Source organism: Danio rerio, chromosome 7 (assembly GCF_052040795.2).
Source record: "Danio rerio strain M-AB ecotype USA chromosome 7, GRCz13ab, whole genome shotgun sequence".
NCBI lineage: Eukaryota > Metazoa > Chordata > Actinopteri > Cypriniformes > Danionidae > Danio > Danio rerio.
The window spans coordinates 21262393-21282500 of record NC_141027.1 but is presented as its reverse complement, the minus strand read 5'-3'; the positions used below and the strand labels follow the sequence as shown (position 1 = coordinate 21282500).

At 37.4% G+C, this 20108-nt stretch overlaps 2 protein-coding genes across 4 annotated transcripts in view; one reads left to right on the top strand and one right to left on the bottom strand.

Moving 5' to 3' along the window:
- LOC147843097 (uncharacterized) overlaps nt 1–20108 on the top strand; it is a 552330-nt gene that overhangs the window by 306607 nt on the left and 225615 nt on the right. The window lies entirely within an intron of this gene.
- Nucleotides 1–20108, bottom strand: part of LOC147835961 (uncharacterized) — a 133365-nt gene that overhangs the window by 35038 nt on the left and 78219 nt on the right. For 2 of the 3 annotated variants that reach the window (XM_087260949.1, XM_087260948.1), the window contains exon 5: nt 13426–13657. In XM_087260949.1, coding sequence (XP_087117075.1) covers nt 13456–13657 — 202 coding nt within the window. In that variant the 3' untranslated portion in view covers nt 13426–13455. Of the gene's footprint in view, nt 1–13425; nt 13658–14358; nt 14459–20108 lie in introns of all 3 variants that reach the window. The other variant, XR_015495542.1, reaches the window with a different exon arrangement.

Genomic DNA, 20108 nt, shown 5'->3' with positions numbered 1-20108 from the left:
AACAGTGCATTCCTCTGCCTTTAATTTGATTCCATGAGCCCTCAAGTGTGTCATTAAGTTTGACGTGTTTCCCCCTTACACGCAACTTTTGTAAAGCATCTGTTTCATGTTGATGTGTCAAAATAATTGCTTTTAAAATTGTTAGAATGCTTAGTTTAAACAAATTTGGTGAATGTGATCATGCATGTTGATCTGAAGAGAGTTGCTCTCGCTCACCGAATGCGTTGTACTGCATGCGTCCGTTCCCTAAACAATAAGAACAATAGCCTAACATTGTCTGTTCATATTCCTCAAAATTGTTTAGAAATAAATATTTAGAGATAGTGTAACAACACGTACCTACAGTAGGTGAGAGTTCAAAGTGACTATTACCGCCGGAGCATATACTGCCGCCATTTGAAATTGTTGCCGCTCTGTTTTTAGTGTATGACTGCAGTTTGTGAATAAGGCGCTAGGGGCGCAAAGGGACAGGATGGGACGGACAGAAATAGCCTAAACAGCAGGTATGTGTGCCTTTGATGCACCCCTTGATGCTATTTACATCCTTGTCACAGCACCAGTGGCACCAAAATTAGTCACTGAAATTCATATGCTGATTCGGCCCGGTACATACCGGTCACAAATGTAGCGGTGCTACAATGGCACCAGGTTTCGGTACCCAACCCTAATTCCAAGCAGTGCCTCTTCTTAAATCAACTTTCCATTGGAAAATGTATTTTTTTAAAACATTAACCGATAAACTCTTAAACACTTAAAGGCTTAAAAATCTAATGATTGGCAGAGTTTATGTAGAAAAACTAAATGCTGTACAGAAAATTACACCAATCGAGAGAGTTGTCAGGATATTTGGCTCCACCCACTCTAGTGAAGTACCACAACTGAGACTAGACACAGACAGACATTCAGACAGACGATGGATGGATGGATGGATGGACGGACGGACGGACGGATGGACGGACAGATATATTATATACTCATCTTAGCAGTTTGGTTTGTGTCATGGCTTATAAAACTTTAACAAAAGCATTTGTAAAATCCCTAAGGGAAAAATGAATGGGAAAAATACTGGAACCAACCAACACTGCTGAAAGTAGTCAGGCACTAATGCACTCAATTATAAATAACTAATAAAACAGAAAAGTAGTAAAATAGAAAAGTTTTAGAACAAAAATAAAGGTAAAAGTAATATAATAACTAATATGTTGGGATGCTATTTATGCCCTATGTGTGTTTACAACCACTACAGCCCTAGTTTTCAGCACATTCTCGCTGATGAATGTGAATCATGGCACATTTACATCAGGGCATTGTGCTGTATTTTCTTGACTGCAGCTCAGGGTTTAAGGGAGCATTAACATGTGTGCTGCTGGCGGAACCACAGGAGGATGATGATGACTGTGTTAGTGGAAGTGTTAGGTGTGGATTTACCTGCCCGTGACACAAAAGCTTAATATAACAGGAGGACACACATCTGCCTCCCTCAACCCCTTCACGCTTCTCCCTTTTTCCCCCCTCTCCCTCTTTCTCCCGTCATGATTTTTCCATCTCGCCGAACCCCCCTCCTTCCCCTAGATATCCATTCAAATGGACTCAGTTCCCTTGACAACCTAAGTGTGTAATGATTACCAATAATGGCTACCTGTAGCTTTATGAATCATGATTCATAAAAAGGAAATGACATAGAGTGACACGCCATGGCAAAATCAATACGGCAGGAAATGAAAGATAAATGACATCAATCAAGACGCCCATCGCTCTGTCAAATTATGAGAAAGGACTCGGGGTGTCTATAAAATGATCAGGAACACATCAAGGAGGAGGCGAAAGGTGTACGTCTAAATTTACGGTGTTTTTCTAGGCCATGAAGCCTAATAACAGGAAAAGAGCTGTAAACATTAGCACAACAAAACACATTACGATGATAACTAGTCTCTCGAGATGTTATTTTAGAGCAGACAAACCGTGTGTAACGCGACATCATGTTTCTTAACAGTGCTTAATTGATATTGTGGTTCTTCTAATTCATTAGTATTAAAGGAAAATCCATACAACTTTTATACTATATTCCCATGTCAAAAAAATACATTTAGCATATGTATGTGTAAGACATGCAGTATAGGTGAATTGGGTAGGCTAAATTGTCCGTAGTGTATGAGTGTGTATGGATGTTTACCAGATATGGATTGCAGCTGGAAGGGCATCCGCTGCGTAAAATATTTGCTGGATAAGTTGGCAGTTTATTCCGCTGTGGCGACCCCAGATTAATAAAGAGACTAAGCCAAAAAGAAAATGAATGAATTAATATTTTGTAAAAGGCGACGCAGTAGCGCAGTAGGTAGTGCTGTCGCCTCCAACAAGAAGTTCGGTCGGTGGTTGGTGCCTCGGCTGGGTCAATTGTTGTTTCTGTGTGGAGTTTGCATGTTCTCTCTGCATTCGCATGGGCTCCTCCGGGTGTTCCGGGTTCCCTCGCAGCCAACCCAATTTACCTGTACCATATGCCTTTATACTAAGTTGTCCGTAGTCTACAAGTGTGAATGAGTGTGTATGGATGTTTCCCAGAGATGGGTTACAGCTGGAAGGGCATCCCCTGCCTAAAACATGTGCTGGATAAGTTGGTGATTCATTCCGCTGTGGTGACCCAGGATTATTAAGGGACTTTGCCACAAAAAATGAATGAATGAATGAATGAATATTTTGTAAAACTCAGTTTAACAGAATTAAAGGTTTAAAATTACATAAGCAATCCAGGCTCATTACTGATATCTATACCCCTGTATACATTTCTGGACATTGCGAAAAATGTTCCAGGAGGCACATTATTTTTTTCAGTTTTTTTTTTTTAACAAATGCACCAGAGGCCGATGTGTATGCTTTTTCAGAATTTAGATTTTTCTTGCGAGTGCCATACACGCCTGCTGTTTTCATGTAAATCCAGCAGAAGCCGCTGGTGACTAACTGACTGACTGACCTCCCTACCCAGCCCCTTTCCTAAACCTAACCGATAGTGTTTTCAAAAGCACCAATTGGCCCGGTCATCCCTTTCCTTAACCCAACCAATAGTGTTTTCAAAAGCACCGATTGACCCAGTCATCCCTTTCCTAAACCTAACCCATAGTGTTTTCAAAAGCACCATTTGGCCCGGTCATCCCTTTCCTAAACCCAACCAATAGTGTTTTCAAAAGCACTGATTGACCCAGTCATCCCTTTCCTAAACCAAACAAATAGTGATTTCAAAAGCACCGATTTAATCGGTAATCCCCTCCCCTAAACCCAACCGATAGTGTTTTCAAAAGCACCGATTGACACGGTCATCCTCTTCCCTAAGCCCAACTGATAGTGTTTTTAAAAGCACCGACTGAACCGGTCATCCCCTTACCTTAAGCCAACCGATAGTGTTTTCAAAAGTACTGACTGACCCGGTCATACCCTTTCCTTAACTCAACCGATAGTGTTTTTAAAAGCACCGATTGACATGGTCATCCCCTTTCTTAAACCCACCCGACAGTGTTTTAAAAGCACCTACTGACCCGGTCATCCCCTTTCCTAAACTCAACCGACAGTGTTTTCAAAAGCACCAATTGACCCAGTCATCCCCTCCCCTAAACCCAACCGATAGTGTTTTCAAAAGCACCGATTGACACGGTCATCCCTTTCCCTAAGCCCAACTGATAGTGTTTTCAAAAGCACTGACTGATCCGGTCATCCTCTTACCTAAAGCCAACCGTTATTGTTTTTAAAAGCACCGACTGAACCGGTCGCAAACTGGTAAAAGCGAAAAATCGGTTATCTGTAATCGGTTAGTTCGTAGCAATTGTTTAAAGACTAAATGCAGCCATACGTAGCTCCAGTTACATAATCCGGTCTCTCCAGAAATGTATTTGCCACACAGTGCCATGCTTTTAAAAATTCTAAACATAGATTTCTATCAGGATATGCATACCGGCAGCGCAAGTCGGTCACTGTCTGTGGTGCAGACCTATGACTCAGGACAGTCTTCATATTTCTGCAATGCGACAGTGCCATCTGAATAGTTTTTAATTTTAAATAATATGCGAATGTGTGCGTCTGGTGTGGCATACTTTTAACTGCCATGTGTCTACCGTGTTGTGGCGCATCCAGTGTGTGACCTGCTTAAGAGTTTTTAAAATAATGTAAATAATTAAAAATAATTATATAATTTTTAAATTATATAACAGAAATCATTTTCTTTTTTGGGTGAACTATCCTTTTAATACTTTTATTCAGCAAGAATGCTGCAAATGGTTGCTTAATTTACCAAGCATACATCAATTTTGGCTTATTATTTGGCATTTTCAAAATTAACTTATTTTTTAAATGTAGATGATAAAATACGGCTACTGTCTTTATATGAATAGTTGCTATTTTCTCCAATGCAATGTCTGACTATGTCTGTTCACAGCTAATAGCCAGTCAGTGCAATTATATAAGCTCTGAAACATCCTGTCTCATCCTCCCCTTTCTCCCACTTGTTGGTAAAAAAAAAAAATCACCTATGCAGTACTGTGACGTAGTTAGTACTCTTAGTGGATATAAATAGGCAACTTAGAGAGATGGCCTTTTTTAAAGGTACATCTTAAATAATTAAAGGCCTTTAAAAAGCTAATTATATCAGTGCTACATTTGGTCTAAATTTCTTTAAAATCTGCTTTTTAAGTCATGGCGTACTGTTTTTGGGTCCGAACCGCTACTTATTTGAATTGAGAATATATTCGTTTACAACCACTTTTCAGTTATATCACACATTAAAGTGAATTTTATATAAAATCATGCACAGCAGTCTCTGGACGTGTTGCATTACCAACACCAATATTTTAACAATTTTTAAAAAAGATTTATCACTTTCAGACCACTGGATATTAGGCATGGAGATAAATATATTGCAATTGTGATATTCGAAAGTAATGCATCACTTTGTAAATGTTTATTATTACCAATTATTGAGTGTCCTCATACAGTTTGATATGGCGCTTGGAACCAGAAGACTCTTTGTGTGACTAATACTTAAAATCACAGGAGACAGGAGCTCTTGTCCTGTAAAATTCAGAAACCCTTGTTATAGCATCATCCGTGGCTGTTAAGTGAAGTGCAGCAGCTCACGGTTTGTTTGCGCAACTTACTAAATGTGAACATCCAGAAGCCATTTGTTTTAGTAAATGATTTAAATATGTGCTGCACTCGTTCCTTTTCAGAGCAAAAGACTAACTCAAACAGAGATAAAAAAAAAAAACAATAGTTAATAAAGCATCTTATCATACTGCAATTCACCAGATTATGTCAACAGATGCTGGCTCTCTATTGAAACTATAGACAAGCGCTTCACAATCTTGGCCCTTGCAACCCCCGGCTCTGCTTATTTTGCATGTGTCTCCAATTTAGATCTCCAGCTCATTAGAAAAGAGCTCCAATAACATGACCAACATGTTCCCTACATATTTTTCTACTCTCTATACCCCCAGCATAAAACTACCCCAGTTAAACTTGTTTACTTCATATTAAAAAAAGATTTTTGCTACACCACTGTTTAAACCGTCTTCAAATATTAACGTAGTGCGAAGGGTTATTTAATAATCATGTAATTTGCATAGAAGTCACGTCTCACTAACATTTTAATTGAACACTCTTACTCTTAAACTGAAACCATAACAGACTATCTTGTGATGTCCACTTCATCTGGCACTTACAGTTGAATGGAACAAATCTATGAAGCGGTACGAGAAACAGACAAAATAAGCAGTGAGAGGTACATTGTAAAAATGCTAGGTTCCACACAATTTATTTGTGTTGGGGCAACATGAAAGAATCTAGTTAACTTATTAGTTTTTACAAATATAAGTTGGTTGAACAAAACTATAAGGTTGTCTGCAAAAAAAAAAAATGAAGTTGTCGCCAAAAAAAGAATGGTGTTGTTTCTGCTAATTTTAAATATGTAGTTTGAACAAACAGAAAATGTCATTTATTGAGAACTGCTTGTACTGTATATAACCAGAATACAGACTACAATTTAAATCAACCTTATTTTCTTGCATCCCACACTGATGTTAGAGAACAGAATGTCTCTTTCAGCATTATATCAAACATAAGCATTATTTTGAGGTGTCCTAAGCAGAAGAGAGGCTCTCAGGAACATGTAATCATAACTTCTTTTTGATTTTCCCAGCAGAAAACGCCCTAAGACCTACACATAACATTTTTACAGGCTTTCAAAGACAACCTAAGAATTTGGTAAATGTCTTGTTTTTTTAAAACTCCCAATACAAGCTGTTTATATATTAGCACAGTAAAAACTGTAAATATTAGCACACTAATCACATCAGTCATTGCTAATCCCTAATTTCTCCAACACTGGTGACCACAGGTTAAAACTATGAAACAACGTTGGCAATGATAGTAATGGTAAGTAAGTTACGTTAATTTTGTGTTACTTTTTATTACCTGGCTGAGGCTTGATCTCTTTCAGAACTATTTTTTTTTTATTATTTTTAAAAGAGGAGTTGTCAATTAACAGCACACTGTATAATCTACACCTTCATTTACTTTAAAAAATTTTTTGAAAAAATATATTTTAGGATAATGATATCTGAGAAGGCTTCACTTGGGCGCGGTGTGTAGCACAATCGCCTCACAGCAAGAAGGTCGCTGGTTTGAGCCTCAGCTGGGTCAGTTGGCACCTTTGTGTGGAGTTTACGTGTTCTCCCCGTGTTCGCGTGGGTTTCCTTAGGGAGCTCCGGTGTCCCCCACAGTCCAAAGACATGTGCTATAAGTGAATTGGGTAAGCTAAATTGTCCGTAGTGTATGTGTGTGTATGAGTGTGTATAGATGTTTCCCAGTAATGGGTTGCAGCTGGAAGGGCATGCGCTGCGCAAAACATTTGCTGGATAAGTTAGTGGTTCATTCCGCTGTAGTGGCCCCAGATTAAAAAAGGGACTAAGTCAAAAAGAACTCTACATATCATATACACTGTAAAGATAATTGAAAATTATTGAAACAAAAAAGTAGCTCACATTACATTTTCAAAAAAGTAACTTAAATATTAAATAATTAATAATTTAAATTATTACTTATTTTTTAAAAAGTAATGTCTTACTTTACTTGTTACTTAAAAAAGTAATATTATTACATAACTCGGTTTACTTCTAATGCGTTACCCAAAACACTAGTGGTAACACTGTACTATTCGCCCCATAATCTTTAATTCATAAGCATTCAACTGCGGTAGGCATGGGCCGGTATAAGTTTAGGACGATATGATAACCTTGAATAAAGATACCATGGTATCACGGTATTCTGATAACTGCTCTAAAATAAGTTATTTTTAAATGTTTAGGTAAATAAAACACAAAAATGTCCTCCATTGAAAACTATTTATTTTATTATAAGAAACATTTATAATATTTTGGAACAGTAAACATGTCAGGCAAAATAATTCAAATAAACTATTCAATTCTGTCCTCATTAGTTTTCTTTAATTAACAAAATTTATTTACAACATAAAAAATACATTTAAAAAACCTTAAATATATCTTGGAAATCGTCCCATGCCTAAACTGCGATAGACGGGAAAGGTGTGTTGGAAAGTTTGGTGAATTCTTACCTGTAAAATCACATCACATGGCTGTGTGAGACAGATTGAAGATTGAAACATGACCTCTCTGTACAGAAACTAAAAATATGGAGCAATTGCTCGCTTTTTCTAATGTCAGCGCCGTACAATAAAATTTCGCAAGCTGAAGCTCTAGTGTGACCGCAGCATTACCCTGTCACCTCAGTTTCCTTTATTAGTTGCCTTGGTCTCCACCCACTTGTAATCTAATTTACTTATTATCACTTTGTTTCATTCACTTCACTGTAAATGCTCTCTTGTTTTAGTCATTTTTATCAGTTTTTTTTAGTTACTTCCCAGATGTCAGCATATTCTTTGCTTTCGTTTTATGTTTTTGTATTTCATTTTTCCTGTGAGTTGCAATAAATATAATTCAGCTGCATTTGGATTCTACACTTCTTCATTTAATGTAACACGTTTTGACTTAACATCCCTTGAGATGTTATTTATCTACAAAATATAAACAGTAAATTAGGATTTATTAAATGACGTGAGCAAAACCTGTTTAAAATATGATATAGAGTTCCAGTTGATATTATTGATAATCTGGATAACCTGTGGTGCCTGTGATTTGAAAGAATAGGCACTTTATTTTAGGGTACAATTCTTGTTATTAACAAACCATTGATTAATACATCTAGTTTTTTAGAGATTTAGTCAGCAATAAAGTATTTATTTGCTCCTTAGTAGTTGAGTTTAGGTATTAGGTAGGATTAGGGATGTATAATAAGATAATGCACTCACTGGCCACTATATTAGGTACATCTGTCCAACTGCTCATTAACGCAAATTTCTAATCAGCCAATCACATGGCAGTAACTCAATGAATTTAGGCATGTAGACATGGTCAAGACGATCTGCTGGAGTTCAAACCAAGCATCAGAATGGGAAAGAAAGGGGATGCCAGACGGGCTGGTCTGGGCATTTCAGAGAATGGTCCAAAAAAGAAAAAACATCCAGTCAGCGGGAGTTCTGTGGGTGCTGCGGGATAGTGCACCATGTCATAAAGCATGAATCATCTCACACTAATTTCTTGAACATGACAATGAGTTCACTGTACTTAAATGGCCTCCACAGTCACCAGATGTCAATCCAATAGAGCACCTTTGGGATGTGGTGGAACGGGAGATTCTCGTCATAAACGTGCAGCTGACAAACCTGCAGCAACTGCGTTATGCTATCATGTCAACATGGACTAAAATCTCTAAGGAACATTCCCAGTACCTTGAAGAATCTTTGACATGAAGGATTAAGGCAGTTTTAAAAAACGCAAAAGTGGGTCCAATCCAGAACTAGTAAAGTGTACCTAATAAAGTGGCCAGTAATTGTATTTTGTAAGCGCTTATAAACAGCTGATATATTTATAATACTTAAACTAAAGAGTTACCAAAAATAAACGGCTGGCAGTCCCTGACAATGAACACATTCAAACAGGTGTCGAAACCGTGCACTGAAACTGTTGGAAGGAAATAAGTGCAGCCCAAGGAGTTTACAGACGGAGAGAGCACTGATGACAATTTAGAAAACTAAATGTCATGTGTGGATTGACACGGAGACAAACAGAGTGAAGACGCTCTACAAACACGCATCTCAGAGACGTGCGCGCAAACAAGCGTCAAAACACCCCGACGGAAAGCAGAGAAGAGAACTTGCTATTTCCTTCAGCCCTCCATTTCCCCTTTTCCTTCATCTCTGCCTCGCCCCTCCATCACTCCACATGTGTGAGGCATGTTGTCGTGGAAACGGCTCTCAGCGCCGCGTGTTTATAAGAGGAGGAGAGGCTTCGCTCAATCTCGCTCTTTTGCTTTCCGCCTATTGAAACTGAATAAAGCGAGTTGGAGAAAAAAAATGAATTTGTGTGTGTGAAAGAGAGAGAGAGAGAGAAATGGAAATTAATCATCTTTCTCCATGTTCTCCCTTTCATCTCTCTTCATACGTACCTCAGTGTTTTAATTTCCTTTTTGTCTCAGGTCATGACCTGTTTCACTTTGATAATGAGTAGCAGAATGAAGGTGAAAGTCTCATACGCTCAAAGACACACACGAGAGCTATGATACACACAAATACACACTCCGACCTGTTATACTAGGTTAAACAGATCCACAAATGAATGATTTTTTCCTGCTCAGGATCTTAAGAGAGCCTATAGATAGGATTTTCTAGTCTGGTTAAGAGTGGTTTCAGACACTTTTATAACATACTGTACAGCTGAAGTCAAAATTTCGTTTTCAAATATTCCCCAAATAATGTTTAACAGAGCAAGACATTTTTCACAGTATTTCCTAAAATTTTTATTATTTTTTTTTTAATCTGGAGAAAGCCTTATTTGTTTTTTTTCAGCTCGAATAAAAGCAGTTTTTAATTTTTTTAAAACAATTTTAAAGTCAATATTATTAGGTCCCTTAGAGTCAGATCACACTGAATGTGCTTTTGTGTTGAGGGGCGCATCTTTTGAATGGTTTACTAATGGCTGGAGTGTTTTGCCAAAGACTATAGAATACATAAGACATGTCACTTGTATAGTTTGGAATTGGGAAAAGTGTAGAAGTCAATATGGTGAATGAATCCCCTCGTACTTGTACAGGAGCCAATCAGCGATCGCTACTGACTGACGTTTCTCTGGGGGGAAAGATTGGACCAGACATAAGTTTTTATGACAGGTTTGTGGTCAACAAACACACTGGAATCTCAGTGAATACTTGCTTCAAAGACATAAGAAATATATCCAAATAAAGCTTGAAATCTGTGGTTTTAAATGAACCAAGAAAACACTTGCACTTGAAAACAAACGTCTTTCGATTTTGTAATCTTTATGAAACCAACGCAAGGTAAAGTCCGTCCTGTCAAACGCACATTACATGACAGCAACTACTTAAACAGCCACAAACTTGTAAACAAAGTGTCACTGTTATTTCTAGAGGATGTGAATTACTTCAGAAGACCAGCGTGATCAGACTATCACTATCCGGAGGATGATCATGTGTTGAACTGCCATAAATAAGGTTGATGTCGTGATCTCATTGCTCTTGAGTGCGCATGTGTATTGGCTTGGACAACCTGAAAATATGCAGTTTTAGTTTAATTCTGATATTAAGAAACGAAACTTAAGAGACAGTTGATGTTTAATTTTATTGGTGATTCCAAATATGTAATGTAACCCTTACAAAAAATAACTGCGGTAAACTGAAATAAAACTGCAGTACAACAACAGTTTATAGAAGTATAACTGCAGAAAGATCAAGTACAATTGCAATACAATGAAGTTTAAACAGTTCAAATACAGTACAATAAAGTTTAACAGCAGTATAAGTTGCAGAAAACTGGAGTAAAAACAAGTAAACTCCGTCTTTACTGCACTTGTGCTGCTGTAGTCTAATATGGCAATAGTGTGATAATAACTGCACTTTGCAAGGGGCTTGTTCTTCAGCATCCTCCAAGAATATTTATTTCTTTTTTCAGGACTGTTTTTGAATTCAAGTAATTTACTAATAATTTTTTTTAGGTTTAAACGAATAATAAATAATAACTATAGTGAACTAAACAGTACAACAACAGTAGCCTATATACAAGAATAACTGTGGCAAAATTCAATGCAACAGCAAAATTGCAGTATATTAAGGTATAAACAATTGCAACTACAATGCAATAGTTCAACAGCAGTAATATTCAAATTAATTCGATGTATCTACATTACTACAGTGCTTTCACAATGTAGATTGTGTCAAAGCAGCTTCACATAGAAGATTATGGCAAATTAAAACAGTGCAGTTCAGTTTTCAGTGTTGAAGGTCAGCTTAGTTCAGTTCAGTGTGATTTAATATTCACTGCTGAGTGTTCAAACACTAAAGAGCAAATCCATCGATGCACAGCTTTCTAGGATCTGCGATACAACTAAAGTAACATTAAATAAACTGAGAGGGGAAATAAACGTTTTACTGTCAGAGAGGCATTTCCAAGATGGCCGCTGAGTGAAATGACTTGCCTTAGAGAGACGCTGCTTACATTTTGCCCCTTGCTCACCTCACGTTTTTGCCGTTGCGCACCGTGCGCTCGCAGTTGAAAAAAGTCAACTCTGAGTGGAAAAAGCAAGTTATGTCAGTCGCGTCTTTGTCATTCTTTAATCAAATGAAAGCAAAAAGGGGATTTCTGTTGAGGTGACAGCAGTATTTGTGTTGTAAAGATGACTAGGGAGACATTTAAAAATGAAGGAGGGGCTAGTGGTCACTGTTTCAAGTAATTCAGAGCTGTATGACTTGACAAACCTTAAACATCACATTATTTAAAAAAATTACAATTATAACAATATCAACAGCAACACTTATGCACAATACGCTGTTGATTCAGTCGTTCCCTGGTGCGCCCCGTGTTTTTGGAACGTAAAAGCATGTTCGATGTGATTGGCCCCTTAAGCAATTTTTTTTAATTGTCTACTACAGAACAGACCATCATTATACAATGACATACCTAATTAAGACTTTTATTAAGCTGAATACTGATATCTTGCTAAATATCTAGTAAAATATTATGTACTGTCATCATAAAGATAAATGAAGTTATTAGAAATTATTAGAAGTGAGTTATTAAAACTACTATGTTTAGAAATGTGTAGCTTTCCATTAAACAGAAGTTGCAGAGCTAACAACTCTTAAGCATTCCAGGAGACTCCGAAAAATTTAACATGTAAGCATTTTTAATCATTTTAACAAAATGCATTATGACGATGTTGTCCTTTGGATGCATTACTCTTGTTGCAAAACCTTTCCATTTTTAGTACATTGTTGTTGGGTATAAACACAGCCTCAGGTGTTCTCCTAAAATTCCACCAAACTAAAAAAGCGGAAAAGAAAATGAAGCTTTAACATTAACGCCTAAAGCACCAATCTCGGAAGAACATCATTGGCAATGTTTATGAATACATTATTATCTATGACTTTTTGACTGCAGATTGTAGCATCTTAGCAAATCGGAGCACAGTTTGAGACACTGTAGTGGTTTCATTTTAAAACAAGAGGAGATGAATGTGAAATTCCCTGGGTCATAAAGTCTCCATTTGCTGTAATTCATCTCTTTGGTGTTCAGAAGAAACATTTGAAATATTAAAGAGATTTCATATGTGATTTCTTCCTTTCCTCTGTCTGTTTGGACTGTATTCAAATAACCTGAGGCGAGTTTAGAGAACAAAAACTAGTGTATAAAAGATGCACAAGAGGAGACTGTGATTGCGTATGTGTGTGTGTGAATCTATACTGCATAGCGTAAAACCCTCTGGCCATTGGTTCCTTATGTACATCCCTGCATACAAACCATTATGTGAGAATTCACTGACCCCAACACACACATTTGGCTCACATTACATATATAAAACACAGATGTCTGTGTGTGTATAGCTGTGTTTGTTCTTGTTTGTGCTGTACTACAACACTGACTCTCGCATAAAACACGAGCCCTTTAATCAAGCCTGTGTGTCTACGGAGAACTCCGCTGACAAAAGCAATAGATCCACCTGTCAGCGTACATTAAACACACTGTGTGTTTGTGCGCACGTCCATTAATTACACTCTGCCTTTCTATGGCATTTTGCATTTTGACAGTTATGCCAATAGAGCGCTATTGAACTGAAACTACACGGTGTCAGGAGAGTGTGTGTAAAAAAAAAAAAAAAAAGAGGGACTCTGTCGGTTGGTTGTTGTGTGTGTGTGTGTGTGTGTGTGTGTGTGTGTGTGTGTGTGTGTCAATAATAATATCAGTCTCATGAATGGATAAATTGAGAGTTTAATAAAGTCAATAAACTGATTCTCCCTCACCTTCACTCTGCCGTCTGCAAGCTCTTGTGTTCAGCCAGACAAACCAGCAGAATGTCGTTCACCATTGTGTATCTCGTTGCCAGGTAACCAGTCGCTGTGGCGATGATGGAGAATCCTAGCAGTGGGGTTCTGATATAAATCTTCCCTCCTGTTTTCATTTCTTGTTTTTCCTCCTTCCTCTCCCTCGCTGTCTCCCATCTGCTGTGCAAAGGACAGAGCGACCTGTGAGAAACTGGACACGGCAAACAATGAGTGCGATGGACAGATGTCTAGTTTGTTTTCTTTTCCCCGTTCCTTCCATCTTCCATGGCCTTTAATGAATGTCTGAATTTTGTCATTAATTTCTCCTACCGCTCATTTCCCGTTTATCTGTGTCTCGGCAAGCTCGCGGGGTTCCTTTAGTAATTATTAGTGGAAAAGCATTTCAGAAAAGAGCGCGTCGTCTTAAAATTTGTCATGTTACCAAAAATCTATTTCAACAACCCTATAACCCCTTCAAAATATTTAAAATTTGGCACGTAAGATGGATAAGTGAGGAGAGGTCTTACTTTAGCAAACATCAATTGCCTGGTGGATGATGAAATGGTTTTGGAGTAGTGAGATGCACCAAAATTAACATTCTTGGCTTCAAGCACAATATTTTTCTTTTGTAAGGACACATTAGATTGATTTAAAGTGACAGTAAAGAGGTAGTTAAGTCTTGGGGGACAAAATATAATAAGAGATAATGTTTACTAAGAAATCAAATCATCATAGATGTAGTACATACTGAAGAATTCGACATAGGCTCATTCTGAATACGTACCCCTGTGTACATCTCTGGAGATCACAAATTATGTAGCCGGAAGTACGTATGGCTGCATTTAGTCTTTAAATCGAACGCTACAGAGTAGTATGATGACTTTTTTTTGCGCTTACCAGCTGAACGCTTACCTTCCATATGGATGGCTTTTCCGTTGTTATCAGTTTGTACATTTGCTTGTTGCATACGTCAGAAGAATTGTGACGCAGAGCGTAATGATGGGGTTTGAGTCTGGTGAAGAGGTTCCAGAAAGCAGGTAAGACAAAAAAAGAAAGAAAGAAACAGGGTGAGAATGTGGTAAAATCTGAAAACGTGGTAAAAATCAGATGAGGTCTTTTCTTTTTTTGGATTGCTTTTGAAAACACCGTCGGTTGAGTTTAGGGAAGGTGGTGGGTGGGTCAAGTCAATCACTCAGTCAGTCAGTCAGTCAGTCAACAGTGGCATCTAGTGGATTTACACGAAAAGAGCAATCATAAATGGCACTCGAAGGAAATTTGAGATCTGAAAAAACACACACACACATTGGCCTCTGGCGGATTGTGAAAACAAAAACTGCAAAAACGTAGCTCTATATAGGGGTAAGTAATCAGAATGAGCCTGGGTTGGTATAATTGATTGATGACCACAGCAAACTCAACTTTGTAATCCCCCAAATTGATTTTTAACTGTATCAAAATAGAAAACAGAATACATTTTTCATAATATTACTGATTGCACTGATTTTACAAAACCACTGAAGGTGTCCTGTGATGTTTGGCACCAAAGAAATTAGCAGGCTCTTTCAAGTCTCGTGGATTGTAAGCTGGAGCAGTTGTGGATCAAACGTGTGATTTAGCAAATATTACCGATTTGCAATTGAATTCAGATATGAGAGATTTAAAAACACCTTGAACTCTTTATCATCTTCTTCAAATTATTTCAGAAAAATGTGTGCAGTGTGGCAGGGTGTGTCTCAAATAAGGTCATTTTTGCATTTTTATATTCGTGTTTATTGAAGAAAATGAACACAAACATAAACCGACAAGCAGAAACATTACGATGAGTTAGTTAGAGGGCATATTTTAAAGGGATAGTATTTCTACCATAATCTGCTGTACTCAACCTTGACTTGTTCCAAAAGAGTTCGAGCGTTTTTGTTCTATTGAACACAAAAGAAGATGTTTTGAAGAATGTTGGAAACCACTTCAACCATTTCCAATATTATTTAAAACAATGTTTCTCAACCACGTTACTGGAGGCCCACCAACACTGCATGTTAGGATGTCTACTTTGTCTGTAACACCCATTACAGGCATTTCAGGCTCTGCTAATGAGCTAATGATATGAATCAGGTGTTTTTGGTTAAGGAGACAGTGAAAATGTGCAGAGTTGGTGGTCCTCCAGGAACGTGGTTGAGAAACACTGCTTTAAAATATGATCTATTGTGCTCAATAGAACTGAAACTGCTTCAGAACAATTCAGAACAAACTATCCTTTTAAGGCAGATTTCACTAAGAAATATCTAGAACACACTTTTAAAAAACGAGGTGATCAATTGTTTGTAATTACTGGTTCTAAATTCTGGAACACTACCAATTCACATAAGGCTTTCCCCCTCTATTTCTGTGTTTAAGTCTGTTTTAAAGACCTACTATATCTATTTTCTCTTGCTTTTAATACTCCTTAATTACAGTTTTTTTTTAAATTGCTTTTGTCTTAAGTACTTCTATGGACAGCACTTTGGTTGTTTTTAAATGTGCTTTATAAATAAATATTGTTTTGTATTGTAAATACCATTGTTGTAAAGAAGTGTAATTGATCTTCATAGATATTTACACTGACCACATGAATCAACTGGGTGAGCATTTCCCAAAGAGTCATACTCCATCTTATCGTCGTGTTGTCATCCCACAATGCACCAACACTTCTCTAGATAAATGACACATACATGGCTGTCCACATAATGTAAAAGAAAATGCGACCCATTGGACCAGATGACCTTCCTCCACTGCTTCGAGGTCCAGCTCCATCATTAGTGTATCCCTTAGGCACTTTCAAGAGTGAAAAGGGGTCATCACTAGCCACTGATTGGACACAGCCACATAGTAAGCAAAGTGAAATGCACTGTGTGTCAACATAAGACATACTGTATTGTGACACATTGCTCTTATAAGCCTTAAAATTTAGTTACTTGTGCCACATTAGATCTGTAGGCAGGGACCAGGATAGCTTTCATTGCACTTGTGCATCGATGAGCCTTGAGCACCAAACACCCAATAGCTGGTTTGTCCCTCTTCCAAACCACACCACTGCTGACAAAGGCAACAAGCCCCCTTAAATATACTCCGATGTGTAGACGCTATGACAGTACATATCATTACCGCAGAATAAATTGTCAATCATGATAGATTATTTTATCCATGTATGAACTTCTATCCTGGCTTTCCAAGCATATTTTTTTCTAGGACATTACATTAATGTTTTCCTGTGTTTGTATATGGAAAAACAAATAATGAACACAATACATTTTTTTCTCATGACTTCATAATGCATAACTTTTTATATTTTTGAGCATGAAACTTCCCCTTTTACCACAGTAAAGCTCAAAGTATCTTATTTGAACTCCCCAAAAGTGAGTGCTGGCTAACAGGTTAAATCAATTTCTTTGAATTACCGACTTGAGACTGCAAATGCGAGTACAGTACAATATTTCAGTACAATATCCTCCATTAAGTAAAAACTGTCACTTGTGTAGCACCGACTAACATCCTCCCCCAGGTCATAATGCTTGCCCAGCAACATGACTGATTCACATTAGACTAGGATAATGAAAGTAAAATAAAAAAATAACATGAAGTTACGTAATAAAATGCAAAGTCTTGTTTTTATATATTAAGCAGAACATATGAAAAAAGACTGACTTATTGACTGACACCAATCATACAGAGCTTAATTCAATATCTGCTCTATTAATATTTTTTTCTCTATAATATCACTCCAATAGGAGCTTCCCGCTGTGTCCTAGTAACTGCCCATTCTTAAAAACACAAACCGAAAATATATTGGCATTAGTTCAGCCAAATACCGATTGAAAATATTGTTAAAAATCCAATATCGCGCATCCCTACTGTATAAAAGAAAGGCTACATTTCGGAAGTATTACAGCTTATTTATTATCAATAATTACCTATTTAATTACCTATATTGTGAAATTAATTGTTTCCATAAAGTAAAATAACTCATACCGTGAAAACAAATTTTGGTCACACCACTCACCTCTATCTGAGCCAAAAAAATTCTTGTCAAAGTTGACCCTCGAAAAAGTTGCTGAGATGTTTATTTCTGCTCATTTCTCCTGCCTCCAACATGTTGATTATGACAACTGTTTGTCTGCTTGCCAACCAATCCACCCAGACATTAATATGTGGCCAACGTGGCCTTTACCTGTCATAATGTTTCTGCTCATCAGCGTATATTTGTGTTAATTCCCTTCAATTAACATGACTATAAAAATATAAAAATGAAATATATTGTGAGATGTTTTGCCTGTCGCTGTCTGTATAATGCATGAATCAGACAAGTGTATGCATGCAATCTGTCTGAGAACAGAAAACACTCCTTATTAATCAGCCAGTATCCAGAAGAGGATCTTGGAAAATGCAAATATGTGACATAGCACTTGAATTACTTGTGTCATCTCATCACAAATCAGTGTGGGTATGTCTCATTAACTGCAAACCTATGCAATGCAAAAAATAAATAAATAAATAAAAATAAAATATTAAAATATCAAACTACAATGTTACAAATATCAGTCACTTTTGCAGCATGGGCTTATTCTGAAAATGTACCCATATACAGTGGTTCCTTGCTATAACGCGGCATACAGCGCATTGTGGTCTTCGTCCTGATAGGCTGTAGACGATTGTCCATCAATCTCCTATGTGTCTCATGTAGGCATAAAATACACAATGTGTTCATCTTGCCAAATTAACATAAACATAGTTAACATAGTTATTTTTAGAACGTAACTCCTGCAATAAACAAGGTACCACTGTATACGATTTACGTAGATCGCAACTTATGTAAACAGAGGAAAGTATGGCAGCACTTCCATCTTTAAAACGGTTTAACGCTGTTCCTTTTTTTCTTTTTTCCTTGTTAAAGAGACTCTTAAACTTGTTAGATAAAATGTTACAAAGTGTGTGCAATGGTAAAGTGTAAATGCTGAACAATCAAAGCAAACTTTAAGGTAGATCAACATCTGTAGGATGTCAATAATAATGATACAGTAAGCTTCAAACTCAGTAAACAAAACAAATGATGATGATCAAATCTGAGCTTTCAAGTAAAGGAACTGACCATCATTATTCAAATACATACTGCAACATTACAAATTGTGAAGTTGAATGACTGCATTACCCCCTATGCTAAAAATCATTCAAATGGGGAGAGGGTGGCTGAGATGCACAAGAAAAGAAACCAAAAAGCCACTTTGCTGACATCCTTACATCCTTTTTATTTATGATCTCCTCAATGCTGCAATACAACACTTATTTTCGTGTGTGTTGTTATTCTGACCTGAAGCGACAAGCGCGAGAAAGGGGTTTCCTTCACCATTTTCTATGGTGTCTTTCATAACTAGGCGACCATCAACCGTTTTCTCAGAGAATGACCAACGGACAAATCATTACTGCACTTCCGATGTAAGTTCATGAAGAAAAGTAAAAAGCGCTGCAGTGTTTGGATGCGCTGTGCTTGTCTGAGGTAATTAGTCTGCCATTATTACTGAAATGTGTATATTCCATACAAAGTGTGAAGCAGATTGGTTAATTCTACTTATTCATGAATTGTGGTGTGCTTGGGACATTCTGAAAAGTTCAGATGTTTTTTTTTAAACTAGGTGTACCTGAAAAATGCATCATTTCGTGCAAGTCTCCACCCTTCAATGAAAATGAAAACTTACACCCCAAGACTTTTTGGCATTCCTTCAAAGGCACATGCTCAGCAGCCACATTTTAATAAAACTATAGTGATTCATACCGAAAATACATACCAAACTTTTTAAATTGTTATTGACAATTGTATTCGGTCAATAAATATCGCTACCAATTTTACCACCCAGCCCTAGTGTAAATGACAAAAATAGTGACATTTTGTGCAGGTGTTCGGTCAGCGTATGTGCATATGGAGGTGTGTAGTGTTTTTTTGCCAAGTAACATCACCATCCATTGGCCTGGCATGCATAATACATGCATTTTGTAAACACGGATCATTCTCACCCCCCCCCAAAAAAAACTACAATTCAGTTTTTTTTTAGTACAGGCCTGTCATATAAATAAATGTATGCTGACAGTATGTTTTTCAGTAAAATGCACTACTCACAGTTTTTTCATACTAGCACAAAAAGTGTAAAAAAACGAGTTTTGGTAAGCTGCGCACACACACATTCCCATAATGCACTGGCAACAAACCCTGAGTTACCGCAGACATGATTGCTCTCTCCATCTATCTGTCAGTCTCTGCTGTTGTGTATTATGTGTCCTGTCTGTGTGCGATGATAATCATGATCCAAACTGGCCGTCGTAGTTACAGCAGAACAGAATGTAGTTCGCATCTGATGTTTGAATCCGAAATCAGCGTGTGATAGAGTGTGTGTCTTTGTGCGTGCGGGCGCAGACGCGGAGAAAATGCTTCGCTGATTTGTATGGTAATACCGCCTGTTCACGCTGCGGGTTCTGCCATCAGAAAGAGAGATAGAGAGATCCTGTGTGAAGACGTGACTGGGCTGCGGGTCAGTAATGTCCACAACAAACATATGTGTGAATGGATGTCTGCTCACCTATATACTGTGCGTGTGAGGTGAAGTACAGTCTGCCATAAATCCAATTTTATTGTCATT